A 25,173-nucleotide genomic window follows, 5' to 3' on the forward strand; every position below is an offset into this window, starting at 1 on the left:
TGTCCTTGGTTGAGTGGGAGGGAGAGTTAAAGTGTTGAGCCACTGGGTGGTTGGGTTGGTTGGTCTGGGCGTCCCAGAGGTGTTCCCTGAAGCGTTCTGCAAATAGGCGGCCCATCTCCCCAATATAGAGGAGGCCACATTGGGTGCACCGGATGCAATAGATGATGTGTGAGGAGGTGCAGGTGAATTTGTGGCGGATATGGAAGGATCCCTTGGGGCCTTGGAGAGAGGTAAGGGAGGAGGTGTGGGCACACGTTTTGCATTTCCTGCGGTTGCAGGGGAAGGTGCTGGGAGTGGAGGTTGGGTTGGTGGGGGGAGTGGACCTGACGAGGGAGTCACAAAGGGAGTGGTCTTTGCGGAACGCTGATAGGGGAGGGGAGGGAAATATATCCCTGGTGATGGGGTCCGTTTGGAGGTGGCGGAAATGGCGGCGGATGATACGCTGTATACGGAGGTTGGTGGGGTGGTAGGTGAGAACCAGTGGGGTTCTGTCCTGGTGCGGTTGGGGGGCGGGGCTCAAGGGCGGAGGAGCGGGAAGTGGAGGAGATGCGGTGGAGGGCATCGTCGATCATGTCTGGGGGGAGTCTGCGGTCTTTGAAGAAGGAGGCCATCTAGGCTGTACTGTATTGGAACTGGTCCTCCTGGGAGCAGATACGGCGGAGGCGAAGGAATTGGGAATATGGGATGGCGTTTTTACAGGGGGCAGAGTGGGAGGAGGTGTAGTCCAGGTAGCTGTGGGAGTCAGTCGGTTTAGAGTAGATGTCTGTGTTGATTCGGTTGCCCGAGATAGAAATGGAAAGGTCTAGGAAGGGGAGGGAGGAGTCTGAGACAGTCCAGGTGAATTTGTGGTCGGGATGGAAGGTGTTGGTAAAGTTGATGAACTGTTCAACCTCCTCGTGGGAGCACAAGGCAGAGCCGACACAGTCACCGATATAGCTGAAGAAAAGGTGGGGGATGGTGCCAGTGTAGTTGCGGAAGATGGACTGTTCCACATATCCTACGAAGAGACAGGCATAGCTGGGGCCCATGCGGGTGCCCATGGCAACTCTTTTAGTTTGGAGGAAGTGGGAATCTCTTTCCAATCCTCCCACTTCCTCCAAATCTCTTTCCAATCCTCCCACTTCCTCCAAATCTCTTTCCAAACCTCCCACTTAATTTGAGGAAGGTTTCAGAACTACAAGGACCAAAGGGATCAACAAAGTGCTTGATGCAGTGACTTAAACAACTTGACAGATTTTCATGTCATAAATGGTATACATCAATACTTAATCTCACCCAATGCTGGTGCTGGAGGCAGGAGTCAAAATTGATATTCCTCCAGGATTGTTACGAATCCTGACTGGTGGAGGTTGGGAGGAGGTATGGGCTAAATTCAATGCTTCAATGCGTTGCAAATTTTCAGTTTAAAATCTGCACTTCACTGATTTTCTCAAGTGAACTTCTAAGAATTAGAAGCAGATAATCTTACAACAGTGAAGAATTCAGTTTGAATGTTTTGCTAATAATCAGTTTTATAATAAATGTAACAAACAAGTTTTTATCTTCTACACTGGCCAACTTCTCTCTATGCTAATAACTTTTAAGCTAAGTGCAGCACAAGGACACTCTTAAGAACATTGGCTGACAAGTTCAGATTTATGAATGTAATTATAAGTGTGAAGGTCAATGCAATATAAGACCATCAACTTTGTTCGTTGGAATTATTTACTGCTTTCACCAGTAGTACTGCATTGGTATCCACCACACAAATCATCCAGCCTCATTACTATTTAACAATACCCCAAGTCAACAAGTTAGAAAGACTCATTATGAAAGAAACATTATTGAAATTGTATCATATTAGGATGCATGACTCACTTGCAATCTGTTGATGATAGGTACATATATTGAGCATGGAAGGTACCATTAATGTTCAAATTATGTGATAAGATTATACAGTAGGTATATACTATGATAGCCCCTACTTAGGAGCATTCTGGGTTAGATTGTAGCTTAGATGACAGGCTAGTGGAGTGGTCAGGTGACCATCAGTGTAGAGGCAGCCATGATTTGGAGCTCACACCCTATTCAAATATGAATGGAGAGCTTTCGGTATTAAAGGGACATCCAAGGTAGCTTATAGTTTTTGGCTATGGCTGGGCTGTTGCTGGCAGGTGATCCAGAGTGAGGGAGGCCTAGCAAGGACAAGGGGGACATGCCCAGGCATGTGGCACCTTTGTAGGACTGAATAGATCCATTAAAATTATTTACATTTATCTTTCCACATTCTCTTTCATTTTATCATCAGAAAATGTGCCATGGGTTGCCTAACAATCTCAGTCCAAAATAGCAATCAAGATCCAATTGGACCAAGGATCCAACTTGCATGACAGCTGAAACTGTCCAACACTTTGGCCCCCACTGCAAGTCTACTGACCTTATTTTGAAACTGTTACTGCCTGAAGCTGCAAATGTCAGTGTTGAAAGGTTAGAATTGACCTTGGCGTTTCTCACCAAAGTAAAATGTGGAGAAGTTTAATTTGGTGATAAATAGGAATCCAATTGGATTGCTCATACTTGTATATTTAGGGTCAATTGAAGAGTCAGAGAGTTACTGAATTAATTAATTTCAACTTTCCACACTGCATTAATCGGAGACCATCTTGTGGAATTTTTTTTATTGTTTCATGAAAGGTGTCAAAATAATCTATTGCACAAATGTTTATAACGTAATATTCTGGTCATCACAAGTCCTTAGAAAAATATATCAACTGGTATGTTGATAGACAGAAAGACAGACAAATCGATTAATTTTGCTGCAATACATGTTGATGGTAGTGGTAATATCACATGGTTTTTACTCTTGGTAATAACAAACTTGGAAGTATTGCACTCAGATAACAATGGGCAAGACAATGATTTTCCTCATATTTACAATAACACCACAAGTTTGATCCAATGGTAGATGTGAAGGTGCGATGTTTAATTCATTGGATTCTCTAGAGTTTTAAATTAATATATAATAATGAAGTAGAGATATGGTAACTCCTGTGCCTCTGATTAAAATAAAAGATGAGATTTAAGTGCTAACAACTCTCCATAGGTTGCCTGAATCAAGACCTTATGGAGAATTATCAGTCTGCTAAGCAGATTTGACAGCATATAGATGTTGGATTCTGCATATCTTTATTACATTCCTGCATGGTTTTTGGTATCACATTCAGAATACAAAGTTTTTTTTTCTCTACTTGTCAAAAGGTTACATGGACAATGATTATTCTATTGAGCAGACACTGGCTTCATAGAGTACTAAAACTCCTGGGTAATCAGTGAGGATATCATTTCTTTAAAAAAAACTGTCACTGAAGGTTCGGGCATCTTCACCAATTGTTTGCTTCAGTAAAGTCTAGATGTGCTCATTCAAGTGAATGAACATTTATCGTTAAGATTCAGCCCATAAAAGGAGGGAAATGGGGACCACAGGAACTAACCTGCCAATACAGGCAAACCTTTTTTTTAAATATTCTGCATTTTCAAATTGTTTGTTGTGTTTTGCTCCAGTGTTAATTGGCTTTACCTGATTATCCTCAACTTGTGCTTCATTTATCACAGTCAATAGTTTGCTTCATTATTTGTGCTTAGTGCTGGCTTTGAAAATGTACCATAAGGAGAGGCAGGAATGGGTATTTCTTCTAGAATTTGGAACATTGCGGATAATTTACGGGAGGAAGAAGAATTCATAATGGACTAACAAATGTAAGTGCATGTCTCAAGTGATATGTGTTTGATGGCACCCACAGACCTCACATACAGCATCACATGACTATGGTAAGAAGCCAATAGACTAAGGGTCCAATTGCATTTCTCCAAACATCACCCTTTTTACAAAAGAAAAACAACTATTTACACTATCATTTGCAGTTACAATTTACAGATGTGGCATAGGTAGAAGCAGGCCATTCAGCTGATCATGTCTGCACTGTCTCTTCAAATGAGCATTATAACTTAGTGCAATTTTTCTGCCTTTTCCCTACACCATTTCACATTGTATCTATTTAAATAATTATCCAACGTCCTCTTGAATGCTTCCACTGAACACACCTCCAGCACACTTTCTGGCAGTCCATCCAGACCTGAACAATTCATTATGTGCAAAAGAAGTTCTTTCTCATCTTATAGTTGCTTCTCTGTTAAATCACTTTACATCCACGACCTCTCGTTCTTGATTCTTTAATGAGCAGGAACAGTGTCTCCCTAACTACCTCATCTAGCCCCTTTGTGATTTTGAAAACTTCTATCAAATGTCTTGTTAGCCTTCTTCTCCAAATAAAGGTTTTTCATCCCTCAAACCATTCTTGTAAATCTCTTTTGCAGTCTCGCGGAGACATTCACATCCTTCCAATAGCGTAATACCCAGAACTAGACACAGTGTACTGGTGTAGGAGAAGAGTTTCAGATATGTGGATCATTGGGATCTCTTCCAGAACAGGTGGGACCTGTACAAGAAGAATGGGTTGCACCTAAAACAGACGGGCACCAATACCCAACAGGAAGGTTTGCTAGTGTCTTTCAGGAGGGTTTACACTGGTGTGGCAGGAGGTGGGAACCAGAGCAGAAGGTCAGCAAGTGAAATGCCTGAGGAGGAGTTAGAGATTACAGCCAGTAAAGCTAAGAGAAAGGACACACAGGGAGAGGTTACTGATTAAAACTGGATGGTGGTCTGAAGTGCATTTATTTTATTTTAATGAGAGGAGCATGATGGGTAATGCAAATGAACTTAGAGCTTGGTTTAGTGCACATAACAATGATATTATAGCCATTACAGAAACTTGTTTGAGAGAGGAACAAGACTGGCAACTTAACATTCCAGAATTTACAGGTTTCAGGCAAGATAGAGAGGGTTGTAAAAGAGGTGAGGGGAGTTGTATTACTAATAAGGCAGAATGTCACAGCTGTACTGAGGCATAACACCTAGGAGGACTCATCCAGAAAGGCATTATGGGTACAGCTCAGGAATAGAGAGATGTACTACAGGCCTCCCAATAGACAGCAAGAGTTAGAGAAACAGATATGTGGACAGGTAATGGAAATATGTAAAAACAACAGATTTGTTGTGGGAGATTTTAACTTCCCCTTATTGACTGGGACTCCCTTAGTACTGGAAACTTGGGGTGAATTTGTTAAATGTGTCTAGAAGGATTCTTGAAGTATTACGTAAATAGTTGAACTAGGGAAGGGGCCATTTTAGACCTGGTACTGGGGAATGAGCTGGGCGCAGGCTTGGTGTAGGCTTGGTGAGCTGAAGGGTCAGTTCTTGTGCTGTACTGTTTGTGCTTTGTTCTACCCCAGCTAAGGTTGAACAACTATCTTATATAAGTTCAGCATTTCTTCTTTCGTCTTGTAATCTATGTTCCTATTAATAAAACCGAGGATACCTTATGCTTTTTAATTACTCTTTACATGCATCTTGCCTCCTTCAATGATTAATGTATATATATGGACTCTGTCCCTGCACTCTCTTCAGAACTGTACCCTTTATTTTACATTATCTTTCTATATTCTCCCCATTAAACTGAACTACCTCACAGCTCTCTGCAATGAACTTAATCCATCATATATCCGACCAGATAACTAATTTGCCTGTGTCCTTTTGATTTCTATACTGTTCCCTTCACAGTTTACAATTTTTGTAAATTTCATCAGATCCACAAACTTTGAAACTGTCCCCTGTACACTAAGATCTAGATCAGTAATATATAGCAGGAAAAGCAAATACTGATCCCTGGGGAATACCACTACAAAGATTTCCCCCATTTGACACTGACCATTAGTCTCGGTTTCTATCACTCGGTTGATTTTGTGTCCATTTTCCAACCTTAACAAAAACAGAAATTGCTGGAGAAACTTAATACGTTGGGCAGTATCTGTGCAGAGAAAGCAAAGTTAATGTTTCGAGTCCAGTGACCCTTCTTCAGAACTGTCCCTCTTATTCCATGAGCAATATATTTTCGCATTAGTTTATTACGTGCTACTATATCAAACACATTCTGGAAGTCCACGTACCACACATCAACAGCATTACCTTTAATTACTCTTTCAGTTACACAATATACAGGCTCACAAATAAAATTATCATTCATTAACGAAACAATCAGTTCTACTTTCTTCATTCTCTGCATATGTATTGCATATATATTCTTTAAAGCAAGGAGGCATCCAAATTGTATGTGTATGCATTGTTGTTGGCTGTTCATTTGGCACCTGCTTGTTGCCACGGTGATGTACTATTTCACAAACTACTATTTCTGTGGTGAGTGCTGTTGCCATATTAATTGTTGTTGTTGATCTATTTCAGTTGCTGGGGAATAGCAGATCTCTGGGACTGATGGTTGTTCTGTACCCTGCACTGGTATTAAAACCACCTCTTTCTGATCAGCTTCCTATAGTGAAGGAACATCTTCTCTAACTGTACATATATATCTGGGTTTGTGGCTGTCTATCTGGTCACTCGGATTCACTAACTGCTCAACACAGGTTCCAAATTGTTTCATGGGCCTACAGTTGTTCAAAACGTTGAATACACTCACACCTGCTCTGCAAAGTCAGCCCTGGCAATCACTTGACAGTTTTATCAAAGTGACTTTTTTCTTTCTGTCATTTCATCTCGGTTTGCCACTCATGCTGTTCTGACTTCTGGGTTCATAGATTTTTCACCGTGGGAAGAATAGTTTGGGTGCAGCATAAAATTTGTCTTTGTCTGTACAGTTTCACTTGTCTTCAGTAAATGCATTTATCCAGTCAAGAATTGCCTTGTGAAAGCCTGCGCTAGATTTGCTCAATCTCTTTATGATCCCTTTGACGAGTTTTCTGCCATCTTAGCCTTTCCATTTAATTGTGGATTTGATGCATGGCTTTGAGTTTTTCAAATCTTTAGGAAGCCACTGAAATCATTAATCAAGAATTAAGGGCCATTGTCACTCACCATAATATCTCGAATGCAGTGTTGGTATTCAAGATTTCACTGGTAGTCATTGAATACATCTGGTCTAACTCTCAATTGTCACACTGAAGGTGACAAGATACTCACATCTTGAAAGAATGTGGATGCCTACTCTAACCTTCATCTAGGATCTGTTCAGGATGTTTGTTTTTTGTTAATTTAATCATGGGATATGGGATGTGGTTATCACATTTACAGCTGGTCACTAATTGCCCTTGAGAAGGAGATAGCAATCTGTGGTCTGGAACTATTACACTCCATGTAGTGTCATTGTCTGTAGTCACTCTCTAATAAGTATGACTGTCCATCTGGGAAATTCCATGTCCTTGGTCATGGGGTCTGTGTGTCTTTGTGCGGCTGATGAGCCCAATCCGAGAGCTGCACAAAGACCACTCATTTAGCATTTTGTGCAGGAGATGGAACTTGTCTTTGGCCTCAAGATTGCTGGCATTCTTTTCTCAGGATCCTTTTCTGTACTTCCTTTTGTCGATAGATGTTCTTCAAGAATTCTGTCCCTTCATACAGGAGGTTTCTTCTGAGAAAGCATCTCCCAAGCATTGACATCTATACTGTATTTTTGAAGGCAAACCTTCAGGGAATCTTTGAAGCATTTCCTTGGTTCTCTTATTCAAGTGCATCCCTTGAACTGGATAATGAAGGTTTGCTTTGACAGTCATATCTCAGGCACCCTAAGCACATGGCCAGCCCAGCAGAGTTGGCTTCAGATGATTATGGCCTCGATAGTAGAGATATTGGCTCCTTCCAAGACTCTGATGTTAGGATAAGATGCACAGAATCTTGTCTCAAACAGCATTAATGGTACTTTTCCAGGGTTTTGAGCTGGTGATTATACATAGCCAAAGTTTTGAAGCCATGTAGAAGAGTTGAAAGTAGGTCTGCCTTTTCCTCAAGGATCTTGGTATCAAGACAAATGTCGCAGTCATCAAAGACACTAATCTCTGGGACTCCAAAGGCAGTGTTCATGGATTGGATGTGGTGCTGGATCCTGCATTTATCTTGGCCTTAGATGAGAGTGCAGTGAAGATACACTAACGATGTAGTTAGGAATGATGCTCCAGGATTTGACCGAACAACAGTGAAGGAATAGTTCCAAGTCAAAATGGTGAGTTGCTTATGGGGAATCTTGCAAGTGCTGGAGTTCTTATGCTGCTGTTGTCTTTCTAGAGTTTGCATGTTTAGAAGGTGCCATCTAAAGTGCCTTGATGAGTAATAGCAGTGCATCTTGTAGATAGTCCACATTACTGCAATTGATCATAACTAGTAGGGGGAGTGAATATTAAAAGTGGTGGATGGGTTGCCAATTAAGCAGGCTGCTTTTTCCTGATGGTGTTGAGCCTCTTGAGTGCACTTGAGAGCCATCCAGCAAGTGGACAGTATTCCATCATATATCTTCCTTGTGCTTTTTAGATGATGATCAGGCACTAAGGAGTCAGGAGTAGGTTCCTCATCACAGCTTTTGTCCTACTCTTGCAGTTGCAATATTTATATAGCTGGTCCAGTTTAGTTCCTGGTCAATAGAAATGCCAAGGATGTTAATACTGGAGGTTTCATGGCAATGCCACTGAATGTTAGGTTGAAATGGTCTTGTTGAAAATGGTCATTGCCTTGCATATCTGTGGCATGATTGTTATCATTACAAACTTCATGTGTAACAGTAATTGTACTAGAACAGCTCAACTCAGGGTCTGGTTAGTTCTGGAGCACAATTCTTCAGTAGCATTGCCAGAATGTTATCAGGATCCATAGCCTTCACAGTACCCAGTGCCTTTAGCCATTTCTTGATATCATGAGGAATGGATCAAATTGGATGAAAGCTGGCGTCTATGATGCTGGGGACTTCAGGAATGGGCTGAGATCGATCATCACATGTCTTTGGCACTGGTATGTTGGGCTCCCCTGTTTTCAAGGATGGGGACATTTATGGACCCTCCTCCTCAATTGTACTGTCCACCATTATTCAAAACCAGGTCTGATTGACTTCCAGAGTCTGTTGCTTACTGCTTATGTTTTATGGCACATAAGTAATTCTGTATTGTAGCTTCATCATTTTTAAGTCTGCCTGCTGCTGCTCCTGGCATATCCCCCTGCCATCTTCACTGAACCAGGGCAGCTTGGTGACAATGGTAGAGTGGGCAGATGTGATCGTGCTGGAAAAGCACAGCCAGTCAGGCAGCATCGAAGTAGCATTCTCCTGCTCCTCAGATGCTGCCTGGCCAGTTGTGTCTTTCCAGCGCTACACTTTATGACTCTGATCTCCAGCATCTGCAGTCCACACTTTCTCCTGGGCAGATGTGATAGGCCATGAGGTGACTGACTGAGTTTGAATAGCTGCTGCTGATGGCTTAAAACGCCTGATGGGTGTCTCGTCTTGAGTTGTTAGCCTGTTTAAAATCTATCCCATTCAGCATAGCAGGACTGTGTGGGAGTCACTCCTATTGATATTGTCAGGGACCAGTGTATTTATTACTAGTACCTTGGTGAGGGCAAAAACAATTACATTTTAAAAAAAAACTCTTGCACGTTGCCTTACCACCTGCTGTTTCTTTTAGTAGCTGACTTTCTTATAGTTCTGAAATTCCACATGCTTTCAGCCAAAAATCCATGCAGTCTTTTCCACAGTGGCTGACTCTCTTGTAGCTCAAAACATTCCATACAAATTCCACATGATAACCTGTTACACCATGTTACAAATGATTTAATGGCTCCTACAGACTGAATGCAAAGAAATCGAGATCACGTGACACGGTAAGTCAGTTGGTACACCATGTACAGTTCCATTTTCTCCAAAAGAGTACAACATAATGTAATAATGTTTAGGCTAGACCCATACTATTCTGGGACTCATATTAATGAAGATCTTGACATGGACTTCAACATGTGACTGGAGACCAGCATTGCTTTCAAGAACAACTAGGACATACTTGTACCATGTGCTACATTAGGCAGTCTGCAGAACAAATTTGTATCTAATCACTGACCAGTATGCTCATAGCAAGGCCAGACTTCCATTTGTTTCCGAGGCTGGGAAATAGTTGGACGTGGCATAGAATTTCTTCCAGTGATTGTTTTGAGACCAAGTGGCCTCAGATTTCTGTTACATGAGTATGAAATCTCATTGAACCAGTCCTAAAAGTGAACACCAAGAGTTTTCACTTAATTACTACAAAGTTGGCATCTCGTTATTTTTCCAATGATAACTAGGAAGCAGTTTTGGTGCTTTCATGCCAGAGTTGAACAAAGAGAAAGTTTTAGAAGCACAGTGCCCCCAATGAACCCAGTGAGAAATTACCAAAGAGAAGAACCTTCACTCTTGCTGCCTTAGCAGCTGGTTTCTAATTATTAGCTGGTACCTTTACATTTAAGAATGGTGTAAAGTGCAGTTTTTATCTACAATGAAATGGAGTGGTGAAAAATGGAAGGAATTGTGCATAATATTTCAAATAGTTCCTTGGAGATTATGACTATCAGCTAAGGGCTGTGCCATTTTTGATGACATCAGAAAAAATGTCAGTCTGAAATAAGGGTGTATAGTTCTCTATTATGTTATTAACAGTAGTTATTTTCCTAATTTGAAGTTAAATACTGCAGTTCCAGCTGATGCAATGTATTGAGCTCTCCCACCAGGTCAGGGGCTCTTATGGTGCAGTGTTACACCCTATCTCTGAACCAGGGGGGCTGGGTTCAAGTCTCATCTGCTTCAGAGATGTGTAATAACATAACTGATCATGGTTTGGAGATGCTGGTATTGGGCTGGGGTGTACAAAGTCAAATATCACACAACACCAGGTTATCGTCCAACAGGTTTATTTTGAAGCACTAGCTTTCGGGGTGCTGCTCCTTCATCAGGTGATTGTGGAGTATAAGATCATAAGACACAGAATTTATAGCAGAAGTTTACAGTGTGATGAAACTGAAATTATATACTGAATCTTCTTTTTCAATATATAATTTCAGTTACACCACACTATAAACTTTTGCTATAAATTCTGTGTCTTATGATCTTATACTCTACAACCATCTGATGAAGGAGCAGCGTTCCGAAAGCTAGTGCTTCCAAATAAACCTTTTGGACTATAACCTGGTATTGTTCGATTTTTAGCTTTGTACAACTGAATAGGTCTTTATATAATATCTCTCTCCAGATAGTTGGCGCTTGTGATTTAATTCAAAGTTGACTAAGCTCCTGCAGCATGTCCTGTAACACTTTACACCCCTCTCTACCATCTACTGACACAGTTTTATCAATGCTGTGAGCCACTTAAAATCCATTTTTAAAAAAATCACGAGGGGCATGGATAGGGTGAATAGCCAAGGTCTTTTTCCCAGGGTAGGGGAGTCCAAAATTGGAGGGCATAGGTTTAAGGTTAAAGAGGAAATATTTAAAAGGGACTTGAGGGTCAACTTTTTCATGCAGAGGATGATGGATGTGTGGAACAAGCTGTCAGAAGAGGTAATAGAGGCGGGAACTGTTCCAACTTTAAAAAAGCATCTGGATGGTTACATTAATAGGAAGGGTTGAGAGAGATATGGGCCAAAATGGGACTATGTCAGATTGGGATGTCTGGTCACCATGCTGTAAAACTCTATGACTCTATTAATTCTGAAAATTTGCATACTGGAAATTTAAAGGTAACATGACCTGGAGAGAACTCGTTTCAGGGTTTTACGAAATTACTTCAATTAATTTATTGCCACTATTTTATAATTGCATCTAGCTTCTAAAGAAACATTGTGAAGTATGGAAAAAATATAGGAACAGGTATTTGAAATTCCAAGGAATGTGTGACCTACATCCCATTTGTTTGAACTAATTTATACAGTGATTCACTTGCTGCCATCCGTTTTATAGATCAGGTGGATGAGAAATAGTGGAGCCACAGTGCGAGAACGCAGCTGTGCATTCGCTGCTCAGAGTTATGACTGTAATTTTAAAACTTCTGTATGTAAATGGATCATTTGGGGTTGTCAAGGGAAGGCCTCTGTGAGTCACCAATGGTGAAAGTGCAAGGTAATTTGAACGTTCCCTGCTTTATTAAAATATATTCAGTGTTTTTTTCCACACTCTGTTTATAATAACAGTTTAGTTGTACAAGGTAATAAACTCTAAACTGTGCATTGCATGTCAGCCTGCAGTGGTTGTATTCTTAATCTTGAGACAGAGGTCTATGGGATCACCTCACAGTGCTTATAAAATGCTGCAGTGCTGGATACCATCCATCCCAGACATTAATGGTCTGTCTGCTCAGCTCTCCATAATGGATCCCACTACATATTTTCAAAGCTGTGGAAGCAATATCCCTGAACCAACACCACTAGTATGTTCTTCATCGCTTTGCTCTATTAAATCGCCTCTTAGTCTTCTTCCTCGCATTGAGAACAGATCAAGTCCCTCAGCCTTTCCTCATAAGACCTTCACTCTAGACCAGGCAGCATTCTGGTAAATCTCCTCTGCACCTTTTCCAATGCTTCCACATCCTTCCTGTAATGGGGCGACCAAAACTGCACACAATACTCCAAGTGAGGCCGCACTAGCGTTTTGTACAATTGCAGCATGACATCATGGCTCTGCCAGTAAAACCTAACAAATTGTATGCCTTCTTAACAGCACTATCAATCTGGGTGGCAACTTTCAGGGATCTATGTACATGGACACCAAGATCCTTCTGCACCTCCACACTACCAAGCATCTTTCCTGCTTTGACGTCACACCAGAGTAGATTCCTTTTCTTCAGGTAGGAAGGAGCTGCTGGTAAATAGCCATGCTTTAAATGACGCATTCTGGCTTTGATTAAGTTCAGCAAGCTTGCCTGAAATTGCAGAGTAAAGGATTATCATTTCTGCATGACAGAGACACAGCCTGTCAAACATATTAAAATGAAGCCTACACGTTAAATCATCCATAGAACATAGAACATAGAAAGATACAGCGCAGTACAGGCCCTTCGGCCCTCGATGTTGCGCCGACCGAATCCTACCTAACCTACACTAGCCCAATAACTTCCAAATGCCTATCCAATGCCCGCTTAAATGACCATAAAGAAGGAGAGTTCACCACTGCTACTGGCAGGGCATTCCATGAACTCACAACCCGCTGTGTAAAGAATCTACCCCTAACATCTGTCCTATACCTACCACCCCTTAATTTAAAGCTGTGTCCCCTAGTAACACCTGACTCCATTAGCGGTAAAAGGTTCTCAGTGTCGACCCTATCTAAACCCCTAATCATCTTATACACCTCTATCAAATCTCCCCTAAACCTTCTCTTCTCCAATGAGAACAGCCCCAAGTGCCTCAGCCTTTCCTCATAAGATTTTCCTACCATTCCAGGCAACATCCTGGTAAACCTCCTCTGCACTCGTTCCAATGCCTCCACATCCTTCCTATAGTATGGCGACCAAAACTGCACACAATACTCCAGATGAGGCCGCACCAGAGTCTTATACAGTTGCAACATGACCTCAGGACTCCGGAACTCAATTCCTCTACCAATAAAGCCCAGTACACCATATGCCTTCCTCACAGCACTATTTACCTGGGTGGCAACTTTCAGAGATCTGTGTACATGGACACCAAGATCCCTCTGCTCATCCACACTACCAAGTAGCCTACCATTAGCCCAGTAATCCATCTTATTGTTACTCCTACCAAAGTGAATGACTTCACACTTAGCTACATTGAATTCCATTTGCCACATTTCTGCCCAGCTCTGCAACTTATCTATATCCCGCTGTAACCTACCACTTCCTTCCTCACTATCCACAACTCCACCGACTTTTGTGTCATCCGCAAACTTGCTTACCCAGCTTTCAAGCCCTTCCTCTAGATCATTTATAAAGATAACAAAAAGCAATGGTCCCAAAACAGATCCTTGTGGTACACTGCTAGTAACTGCACTCCAAGATGAACATAGTCCATCAACTACTACCCTCTGTCTCCTTCCAGCCAGCCAATTCCTAATCCAAACCTCTAATGTATCCTCAATGCCATACCTCCGTAGTTTTAGCATTAGCCTACCATGGGAAACCTTATCGAACGCCTTACTAAAATCCATATACACAACATCTACTGCTTTACCCTCGTCCACTTCCTTAGTCACCTTCTCAAAGAACTCAATAAGGTTTGTGAGGCACGACCTGCCCTTCACAAAACCATGCTGGCTATCCTTGATCACGTTATTCCTATCCAGATGTTCATAAATCTTATCCCTTACCATTCTCTCTAAGACTTTGCCCACCACTGAAGTCAGACTCACTGGCCTATAGTTACTAGGGCTATCCCTACTCCCTTTCTTGAACAAGGGGACCACATTCGCTATCCTCCAGTCCTCTGGTACTATTCCCGTTGACAATGACGACATAAAAATCCAGGCCAATGGCTCTGCTATCTCCTCCCTAGCTTCCCATAGGATCCTAGGGTAAATGCCATCAGGCCCAGGAGACTTATCTATTTTCATCCTCTCCAATATTCCCAGAACCTCTTCCCTGCATATTTCCAGGCCATCCATTCTAATCATTTGTGACTCCATATTCACATCAGCAACAGTGTCCTGTTCCTGAGTGAATACTGATGAAAAGTATTGATTTAGTGTCTCTCCAATCTCCTCCGCCTCCACACACAACTTCCCACTACTATCCTTGACTGGACCGATACCTACCCTAGTCATCCTTTTATTCCTGACATACCTATAGAAAGCCTTTGGGTTTTCCCTAATCCTACCAGCTAAAGACTTTTCATGTCCCCTTCTCGCTTCTCTTAGCTCTCTCTTTAGATCCTTCCTGGCTACCTTATAACTCTCTATCGCCCCAACTGAACCTTCACGCCTCATCTTTACATATGCCGCCTTCTTCCCTTTCACAAGGGATTCCAATTCCTTACTAAACCACGGCTGCCTCACAAGGCCCTTTACACCATGCCTGACTGGTACATACTTATCGAGGACACGTAGTAGCTGCTCCTTGAACAATCCCCACATCTCATTAGTGTTCTTCTCTTGAAGCCTGTTTTTCCAATCCACACATCCTAAGTCATGCCTCACTGCATCATAATTTCCCTGCCCCCAGCTAAAGCTCTTGCCCTGCGGCGCACACTTATCCCTCTCCATCACTAAAGTAAAAGTCACCGAGTTGTGGTCACTGTCCCCGAAGTGCTCACCTACCTCCAAGTCTAACACCTGGCCTGGTTCATTACCTAGAACCAAATCCAGTATAGCCTCACCTCTTGTTGGCCTGTCTACATATTGTGTCAGGAAACCCTCCTGCACACATTGGACAAACACCGACCCATCTAATGAACTCGAGCTATAGCTCTCCCAGTCAATATCTGGGAAGTTAAAGTCCCCCATAACAACCACCCTGCTACCTTCACTCTTTTCCTGAATCATCCTCGCAATATTATCCTCTACTTCTCTAGGACTATTAGGAGGCCTGTAGAAAACACCTAACAGGGTGACCTCACCTTTCCTATTTCTAACCTCAGCCCAAACTACCTCAGATGGCAAGTCCTCTTCCATCGTCCATTCCACTGCTGTAATACTATCTTTGACAAGTAATGCCACACCTCCCCCTTTTTTACCCCCATGTCTGATCCTACTAAAACATTTAAACCCTGGAACCTGCAACAGCCATTCTTGTCCCTGTTCTACCCACGTCTCTGTAATGGCCACAACATTGAAGTCCCAGGTACCAACCCACGCTGCAAGTTCACCCACATTATTTCTTATACTTCTGGCATTGAAGTATACACACTTCAATCCACCCTTCTGTTTACAGGCACCCTCCTTCGAGATTGCTGCATTATTCATAACCTCCCTACACTCAAGGTCCTGTACCCTAAAGCTACAGTCCAGGTTCCCATGCCCCGGCGGAGTTAGTTTAAACCCTCCCAAAGAGCACTAGCAAACCTCCCCCCAAGGATACTGGTGCCCCTCAGGTTCAGATGTAGACCATCCTTTTTATAGAGGTCCCACCTTCCCCAGAAAGAACCCCAGTTGTCCAGAAACCAGAATCCCTCCCTCCTGCACCATCCCTGTAGCCACGCATTTAACTGCTCTCTCTCCCTATTCCTCGACTCTCTATCACGTGGCACGGGTAACAAACCAGAGACTACAACTCTGTTTGTTCTAACTCTGAGCTTCCAACCTAGCTCCCTGAAAGCCTGTCTGACATCCTCACCCCTCTTCCTACCTATATCGTTGGTGCCAACGTGGACCACGATCTGGGGCTGCTCCCCCTCCCCCTTAAGGACCCGGAAAACACGATCAGCGACATCACGTACCCTTGCACCTGGGAGGCAACATACCAAACGTGAGTCACTGTCGCCCCCACAAAACCATCTGTCTGTACCCCTCACTATCGAGTCCCCAAGAACTATCGCTCTACCTTTCTCCACCCTTCCCTTCTGAGCAACGGGGCCAGGCTCCATGCCAGAGGCCTGAACCTCGTTGCTTGCCCCTGGTAAGTCATCCCCCCCACAAGTATCCAAAACGGTATACTTGTTCTTGAGGGGAATGACCGCAGGGGGTCCCTGCACTGGCTTCCTCCTCCCACTCCCCTTCACTGTCACCCATCTATCTTGAACTTTCGGAGTAACTACTTCCCTAAAGCTCTGATCTATGACCCTCTCTGCCTCCCGAATGATCCGCAGTTCATCCAAATCCAGCTCCAGTTCCCTAACACGGGCTTGGAGGAGCTGGAGATGGGTGCACTTCTTGCAAGTGTACTCAGCAGGGACGCTAATGGCTTCCCTCACCTCATACATGTTGCAAGAGGAACATTGCACTGCCTGCACTGCCATCCCTCTAAAAAGCTAGCTTTCTTTAAAAAAAAACTAAATGTAAAGAAACCAAACAAGCAAAACGCAGCACTTACCTGCTTGCCGCAACGGGTCTTATTATTTAGGTTAGAGGAGGAGGGCGGGTGGGAGGCACTTCTGCCGAAGTGCCTCGGGTTACTCGCCTGCGCGTTTAAATAGAGAAAAAACCCTACCCAGGTAACCTAGCAACACAAGCCTCCGGGTCCACCCGGCGCCTTTTCCAAAAAAAACTTTTAAAATGCTGACAATATCAGAAGAGTTCGTTGCTCACCCAGCCTCTCTCCCAATGTTAAAACCAAGACTGATATGTTTAAAGTAAATTCTTAAAATACGATAGAACAAAACAAAAGGGTAAATCAAAGGAAGATATATCAACAACCAATTGAATAATAACCTGATGCAATTTTGTAATTTACAGCATATTTACGTTCAACTTTTTTTTCTGTAGTTTATAATGTACAATGTAGTTCCTGATTTGGAGATGCCGGTGTTGGACTGTAATTCCTGTTTAATTCAAATTTTACAATGTTTACTTATACATCTTTCATTCTCTACGCAATGAATTTAAATTTTCCAAATTCATACCCACTGGGTCCACAATCTTCCAAACTGTACAGACAGTAATAGGGCCAAGCACAGACATCACAGGTAGTAGAGATGCCCTTTTCCCGAGTCTTGTGCCCCCAGTTCTGATCCCGACCCCAGCAACCCCATCCCAATCTGAACACGTGGGTTCCCTGCAGCCCTGAGGCCTGGTTATTAGGCCTTGATGTAATCCCTTGGCCCAGGCCCTGTAATGTGGATTAGAATACTTTCCATTTGCATATAATTGGGTACCTTAGACCCTTCTGAACTCTTAGTAAATATAACAAGAAACTTACCTGCTCTCAGCATCTGCACTACACTTGGGAGACAGGAGTTCAAATGATTTTGTAAACTTTACCACCTGCCACAAAATATGAAGAGAAAATTTGTGTCATAATATGCAGCAGGAAAAGGCCTTTATTCCATTCTTAGAAATTGAATGAATTCAGAGAACATGTCAATCCACCTCTGACAGTCCAGATTACTCTTTATCAGGTTGGTGACCCATGACCAGTTTACAATACAACTGTTTAAATAGATATTAATTACTTAGACAAAGGAAGTGAGTGTACTGTAACTAATTTTGCAGACAACACAAAAATATGTAGAAAGGCAGGTTGCGAGAGGGATACAGTTTACGAAAGGATATTGATAGCTTAAGTAAAGCAGGCAAAAAGTTGACAATTGAAGCATAATGTGGAAAAATGTAGAGCTCTTCATTTTGGAAAGGAGAACAGAAGAATACAATATTATTTAAATGGTAAAAACCACAGAAAGCTGCAACTCAAAGGGACTTGTGTATGAAACATAAAAAGCTAGCACACAGGAGCAGAAGTTAACCAGGAAGGCTAATGAATGTTGACCCTTGTTTCAAGGAAGTTGAAGTCCCAGCAGGAAGGTCTAACTGCAACTGTACAAGGTGCTGGTAAGACCACATGTGGAGTACTATGAGCAGTTTCAGTCCCTTTATTTAAGAAAGGATACCATTTCATTGAAGGCAGCTCATAAGAAGTTCATAAGGATAATGCCTGGGTAGAATGCTTCCTCACAGTGCCAGGAACCCAGGTTTGATTCCATCCTTGGGTGACTATCCATGTGGAGTTTGCACATTATCTGCGTGGATTTCTGCTGGGTTCTCTGGTTTCCTCCAGCAGACCAACGATGAACAGGCTTGGTGAATTGGCCATGCTGAATTGCTCATGGTGTTCAGAGGTGTGCAGGTTTACCATGGAAAATGCAGGATTGTAGGGGGATGGGTGTAGGTGGGATGATCTTTGGAGGGTCAGTGCTGACTTGTTGGGCCAAGTGGCCTGTTTTTCCATACTGTAGGGATTGCCTTATCACCAAAGGCTAAAATAGGTTGGAATTCTACTCATTGGGGTTTAAATCAATGAGAGGTAATTTCATTTAAATGTATAGGATTATTAAGGGACTTGTCAGGTTGAATACTGAGAGGATGTTTCTCTTCATGGGTGAGGAGAAAGTGAGGACTGCAGATGCTGGAGATCAGAGCTGAAAATGTGTTGCTGGAAAAGCACAACAGGTCAGGCAGCATCCAAGGAACAGGAGAATCGACTCTTGAAGAAGGGCTTATGCCTGAAACGTCGATTCTCCTGTTCCTTGGATGCTGCCTGACCTGCTGTGTTTTTCCAGCAACACATTTTCAGCTCTTCATGGGTGAGTCAAGAACCAGAGGGCAGATTTGAAGACTGAAATGAGGAGGATTTTCTTCTCTCAGACGGTTGACAGTTTTAGGCACTCCTTGCCACACAGAGCTGTGGAGGCAGAATCCTTGCGTATGTTTGATCAGACTCTTGATCAGTCGGGGAATCCAGGCTTATAGGAAAAGGGAATGAAAATGGAAATGAGGAGTGTTAGATCAGCCATGATTTTATTGAATGGTTGAGCAGGCTCAAGGGCTGAACAGACTACAATTATTCCAATTTCTTATAGTCTTATTCTATTAGGATTCCTTTAATTTAAAAATTTCCTTTAAAAATCACTGAGACAGAAGGTGAAACGTGTGAAAACGATAGACTTGTAAAACTGTTGCAGCAGAAGAGGAAACAAAACAAATTAACTCATTAATGGATTACTGAGGTTTACATGTAAGCATCCTTAAACAATCACTAACTGAGATTCTTCAAACTAGTAACAATTCTAAAATTAACTCCTGATCGATCATGTTAGAAAAATCATAGAGAAAGAATGAAAAACCTTTTAAAAATTAATCTCAGAGGATAACTCTTTTGCAAATCAAGCAAATAAATAATTAAATCATTAGATTCAGTTTCTTCCACTTCTCAAGTAAATTTTAGTTGCAATGGCCTGACAACTTGGAAGTTTTTCTATTGAATTTTGTTCTGTTGGTTCTCTTTGTGTGTATGTAGGAGCTAACTTACCGGAGACTCAATGTCTTCAAGGAGCAGGACAGAACAACGTTCACACTTCAGCAACGTCTGAGCTCGGTGCATTATTTTCCTCACAATTTTTTCCAAATCTGTTTGCTCTTCAAACAAGTCATTGACTACTTCTAGCAAAGCCTATTTAAGAAAATGGGCACAGCATAACTCTTTTGGATTGAGTATCATATTTTAATGAACATATAGAACATACAACATAGAACAGTACAGTACAGGCCCTTCAGCCCATGATGTCGTGCTGAACATCTATCTTAATCTAAAATCAACCTAACCTACACAGCCTTCAATTTATAATTGTCCATGTGCTTGTCCAGCAGTTGCTTAAATGTCCCTACTATCTCTGACATTACTACCTCCACTGGCAGTGCAAACCACGCACCTATCACTCTCTGTGTAAAGAATCTACCTCTGACATCTCCCCAATACCTTCCTCCAATCAACTTAAAGTTATGATACCTCATGACAGCCATTTCTGTTCTGGGGAAAAGTCTCTGGCTATCTACTCTATCTATGCTTCTCATTACCTTGTACACCTCTATCCAGTCACCTTTCTTCCTGCTTCTCTCCAGTGTGAAAAGCCCTAGCTCACTCAACCTCTCTTCATAAGACAAGCCCTCCATTCTAGGCAGCATCCTGGAAAATCTCCTCTGCACCCTCTCTAAAGCATCTGTATCCTTCCGATAATGAGGTGACCAGAACTGGACACAATATTTCAACTGTGGTCTAACTTGGGTTTTATAGAGCTGCAGCAAAACCTCGCATCTCTTAAACTCAATCTCCCTGTTAATGAAAGCTAAAACACCATACGCCTTCTTAACAACCCTATCATCCTAGGTTGTAACTTTGAGTGTTCTATGTACGTGGCCCCAATATCTTGTTGATATTCCACACTGTCAAGAATTCTGTCTTTAACCCTGTATTCAGCATTCAAAGTTGACCTTCCAAAATGAATCCCAGCACATTTATTGAGGTTGAACTGCATCTGCCAATTCTCAGCACAGCTCTGCATCGTGTCAATGTCTTGTGTAGGTGAAAGTAAGGACTGCAGGTGCTGGAGATTAGAGTCGAGAGTGTGGTGCTGGAAGGGCATAGCAGGTTAGGCAGCATTGAAGGAGCAAGAGAATTGACATTTCGGGCAAAAGCCTTTCATCAGGTTGTTGTAGCCTACAACAGCCCTCAATATTATTTACAAAACCACCAACCTCTGTGTCATCAGCAAACTCATGATTACACCCTTCCACTTCTTCATCCAAGTCATTTATAAAAACCACAAAGAGCAGAGGCCCAAGAACAGATCCTATGGGACACCACTGGTCATCGACCTCCAAATGGAATACTTTTCATCCACTACCACTCGCTGTCTTCTTTTGGCCAGCCACCTCTGTATCTAGCCACATTTCCTTGTATCTCATACTTCCTAATTTTCTCAATGGGCTTACCAAGAGGAACCTTATCAAATACCTTACTGAAACCCATATACACCGCATCCACTGCTCGACCATCATCAACTTGTGTCATCACATCCTCAAAGAACTCAATAAGGCTTGTGAGGCATGGACTGCCCCTCACAAAGTCATGCTGATTATCTTTAATCAAACTATGTTCTTTTCCAAATAGTCATAAATCCTATCTCTCAGAATCCTTTCCACTACATTGCTTACCACAGACATAAGACTCACTGGTCTGTAATTCCCAGGGTTTCCCTATTACCTTTCTTGAACAGAGGAACATCATTCATCTCCTTCCAATCATCCAGTACTACTCCTATGGAGAATGAAGATGTAAGGACCATCGCCAGAGACGTGGCACTGTCATTCCTCGTTGCCTGTAGTAACCTTGGATATATCTGGTCTGGCCCTGGGGACTTATCTACCTTGATGCTTCCCAGAATTTCCAGCACATCCACTTCCTTAATATCAATCTGTTTAAACCTATTAACCTGGTCCATGGTGTCCTCACTATCAACAAAGCCCTTCTCTCTCGTGAATACTGAAGAAAAAACTCATTTAGAGCCTCTCTACCTTTGCAGACTCCAGGCGCAAGTTCCCTTCACTATTACTGTTTGGCCCTACTCTCTTGCTAGTCATTATCTTATTCTTCACATATGTGTATAACGCTTTGGATTTTCCCTAATCCATCCAGCCAAAGCTTTTTTGTGCCCCCTCCTGGTTCTCCTCATTCCATTTTAGAGTTCTTTCCGAGCTAGCATGCAATCTTCTAAAGCTGTGCCGGATCCTTGCTGCCTCAACCTCAAGTAAGCTTCTTCTTTCTTTTGATAAGAAGCTCCTCTGCTCTTGTTATCCAAGGCTTCTTCACCTTACCATTCCTTGCCTGTCTCAATGGGACAACATTATCCAACACTCACAACAAGTACTCCTTAAACAGCCTCCACATTTCTGTCGTGCATTTCTTGTAGAACAATTGTTCCCAATTTATATTCCACAGCTCTTGTCTAATAGCAGTATAATTTCCTCTCCCCCAATTAAATATCTTCCCATACCTGTCTGTTCCTATCCCTCTCCATTGCTATTGTAAAGGAGAGGCAGTTGTGGTCACTGTCACCGAAATGCTCTCCCGAGAGATCTGACACCTGACCTGGCTCGTTGCCTAGCACCAAATTCAATACGGCCACCCCAATATATATCAGAAGTGAAAACTGCTAGCAACTGAAAAATAACAGTTAAAAACACATGCTTCATATATATTGCATAGAAATGACTTAGACATTTCATCATTCTATTCTTCAATTTTGTTATACATTTTGTCTCATTTGAAACTAAAATAGAAATTTTAAAATATCAAATAGCTTCTAAATTTCCTATTTAAGTTTACATAGCACTCATTAATTTCCGGTTTGTCTTAAAGCTACATTTGCCATATCGCTGTTAAAACTTGTTTGCACGTTTGAAATGGTTAAAAGAAGCATTCGCTCAGATGCTTGCTGCTAACTGATGCCGAAATGATTAAATCTAGATGGTATATTTTGTCCTGTTTGGAGAGGCAAATTTTACCTCTTTTTTATGAAAACAATTCTATAATTTTCCAATACCTGAACAAAGGAAAATTTAGAAATGCCTTAATCAACACCTGCAACATTCATAAAGTGTGGTTGAAATTGTCCAAAGAAGGCTTTGTGAATTCCTGACTCAATCCATTTTCTCATTTATCATCTTCTGTGACAGCCCATGCTATGAAATGAATTAACTTCCAGTAGATAAATTGCCTCAGTTTAAAGATGAAAGGAATGGAGATTTATAGTGTGTACATTTGTGTTTCAGTATTTTTAAGGTAAGAGTGAAAAAAATGGAATACTCCCACCTTAAGGATGGGGCACTTACAGCTATAAACTGCTTTAACTTGAGTGTGAGGATTCTCATTAATAGCCAGTGTGAACTGGATTAATAAACAGATGCATTCACACATCCTCAAATTCATAATTGCTACACATACCTTGTCCTGCCTTCACTACACTAATCCAGGAAGATGACTGAGTAATACACTCAAATGTTTGCAATTATCCAGCCAGCAGAATGCTATAATAGAATCTTAATTGTCACTAACAAGCATTTTATTTACTCGGGTGGACTAATTTTCGCACACTTTTCAGTGAGAGACCAAATCTACATTGAAAATGACAAAAGAAAATTAGATTAGTACTTTCTGCTGGGCTTGTTCAGCCACTTTTCCATGCTTAACATTGCTAAATTTCACCCAGAGAGAAAAATATAGCTTTATAGTTGAAATCATTTTTCTATTAGCTCTGTTCAGTATGACGGTGCGTAATTTAAATTAATAATGTGGTCTTAGTAATGTGCATCATAGTGTAGTGCATCATGCAGAATGCTTACAGAAAGAGCGAATTAGCCACAATCTGGGTTGAATTCTCAAATTTTCAACCCAATCAGACAACAAGTTGCATAGTTACTTACTCATCTGTGATTTTTTTGACCTGCTAGTATCCTAGAGAACTGACCAAGTACAGGAAACCTTACTGAAAGCAGCACTGAGCGTTTTTGTAGAAGTCATATCACCATTTCATGACACTAGCCATATCCTTGTAAGTCTAAGTGTCCAAAGCCTGTGAAAGGCTATGGGGGAGGGGGTAAGTGTATTAAGTAAGTGAATAAGGGCATAGGGTGGCAGGAGGATAAAGAGTGGATTGGCAGGTGGGCAGGATAGAGTGTAGAGTGGTATGTGGGTAATGGTGTCGGTTGGCATGTGGGCGCAGGAAGGCAGGTGAATGAGAGGGGATGGGTCTGGTGATAGAATAGTCTGGTGGGGCTGGGTGCAATGAGGTTGAATCATAGACAGCACTGATGCGCTATTCAGGGAGTGGTGGGGTGATTCAGGAGGGGTTTGTCAGGTAGCCTGTAAGGTTGTTTTGGAGGTGGGGGGATGGTTGGGATCAGGCTAGGTCGAGGAGGTAGTTGGAGGATGGGAGACGGAGTTCTCAGTAGTATAGTCTTTCAATGAATTGAAAATTCAGAAATTCATTTCCCTCCTTTAAAGCTTGAACAGATAGCTGAATTCTTTCAATTATTTAGAAGGCTTTAATCCTATGAGCCTCTGAGATTTTGTTGACACAGTTGTGCAATGAAACCTCATTGTGAATATTGGTTGATAATCCATTGTAAAGAGGTGGGCTTTCTATCTGCCTATCTCAGCAATTGTCATCTGTGTCCCTACTTCAGGCCAGCTTCCTGAGGTGACAGCCTGACTCCAATCTGCTCCCACAACCTCACAATGATTTTAGTTTGAACAGGCCTTGCTGGTTGGGGGTGGGGGGGTGAAGTATTGTGATATCAGGAAGTAGCTGACTGGCAATTCCCATCTCAAAGATGAAAGTCCAGTTCTCTGAGTCTTGTGACTGCTGTGTCAGCATCCAGCACAACACAAAGAGAAATTACTCAATGTCTGGGTGCTGCAGAGAAGTTCAGACTAAAGTCACACAAACTCAGATGACAGGTTCAGATTACTGCATCCCCAGCTGCAGATACTTGTGTTCAAAAGCACTTGTAGGGTCTTACAACCACTCAGCAATTTGACCTGCAACACAGTGCAAGCATTGCTAAGGCACAACCACAGGCAGTGTCTCCATGGCGCAAGGGCCTGCTGCCCTATCTCAGGATGACAATATCTGTCCTCCCAACATTGTAATTCTATCAGTGCTCTTGATGTTGCCTTTAAGCCAGTCAACCAAGATGCTACCATACCCAAAATGATGCAATCCAGAGCTGACTTCCTGATTACATGGATACATAACACACAGGGTAAAAAATGAGGTCTGCAGATGCTAGAGATCAGAGCTGAAAATGTGTTGCTGGTTAAAGCACAGCAGGTCAGGCAGCATCCAAG

The 25,173-nt window shown here is 42.1% G+C and overlaps 1 protein-coding gene across 1 annotated transcript in view; it reads right to left on the bottom strand.

The window, feature by feature from the left end:
• The window catches only part of pde11a (phosphodiesterase 11a), a 394,952-nt gene that overhangs the window by 157,893 nt on the left and 211,886 nt on the right, over window positions 1-25,173 (bottom strand). The window contains exons 4-5 of the mRNA XM_060828117.1: window positions 19,798-19,938; window positions 17,692-17,756 (exon numbers count right to left, since the gene is read on the bottom strand). Coding sequence (XP_060684100.1) covers window positions 17,692-17,756; window positions 19,798-19,938 — 206 coding nt within the window. The remainder of the gene's footprint in view (window positions 1-17,691; window positions 17,757-19,797; window positions 19,939-25,173) is intronic.

This window comes from Hemiscyllium ocellatum, chromosome 7 (genome assembly GCF_020745735.1).
Source record: "Hemiscyllium ocellatum isolate sHemOce1 chromosome 7, sHemOce1.pat.X.cur, whole genome shotgun sequence".
Classification (NCBI taxonomy): Eukaryota; Metazoa; Chordata; class Chondrichthyes; order Orectolobiformes; family Hemiscylliidae; genus Hemiscyllium; species Hemiscyllium ocellatum.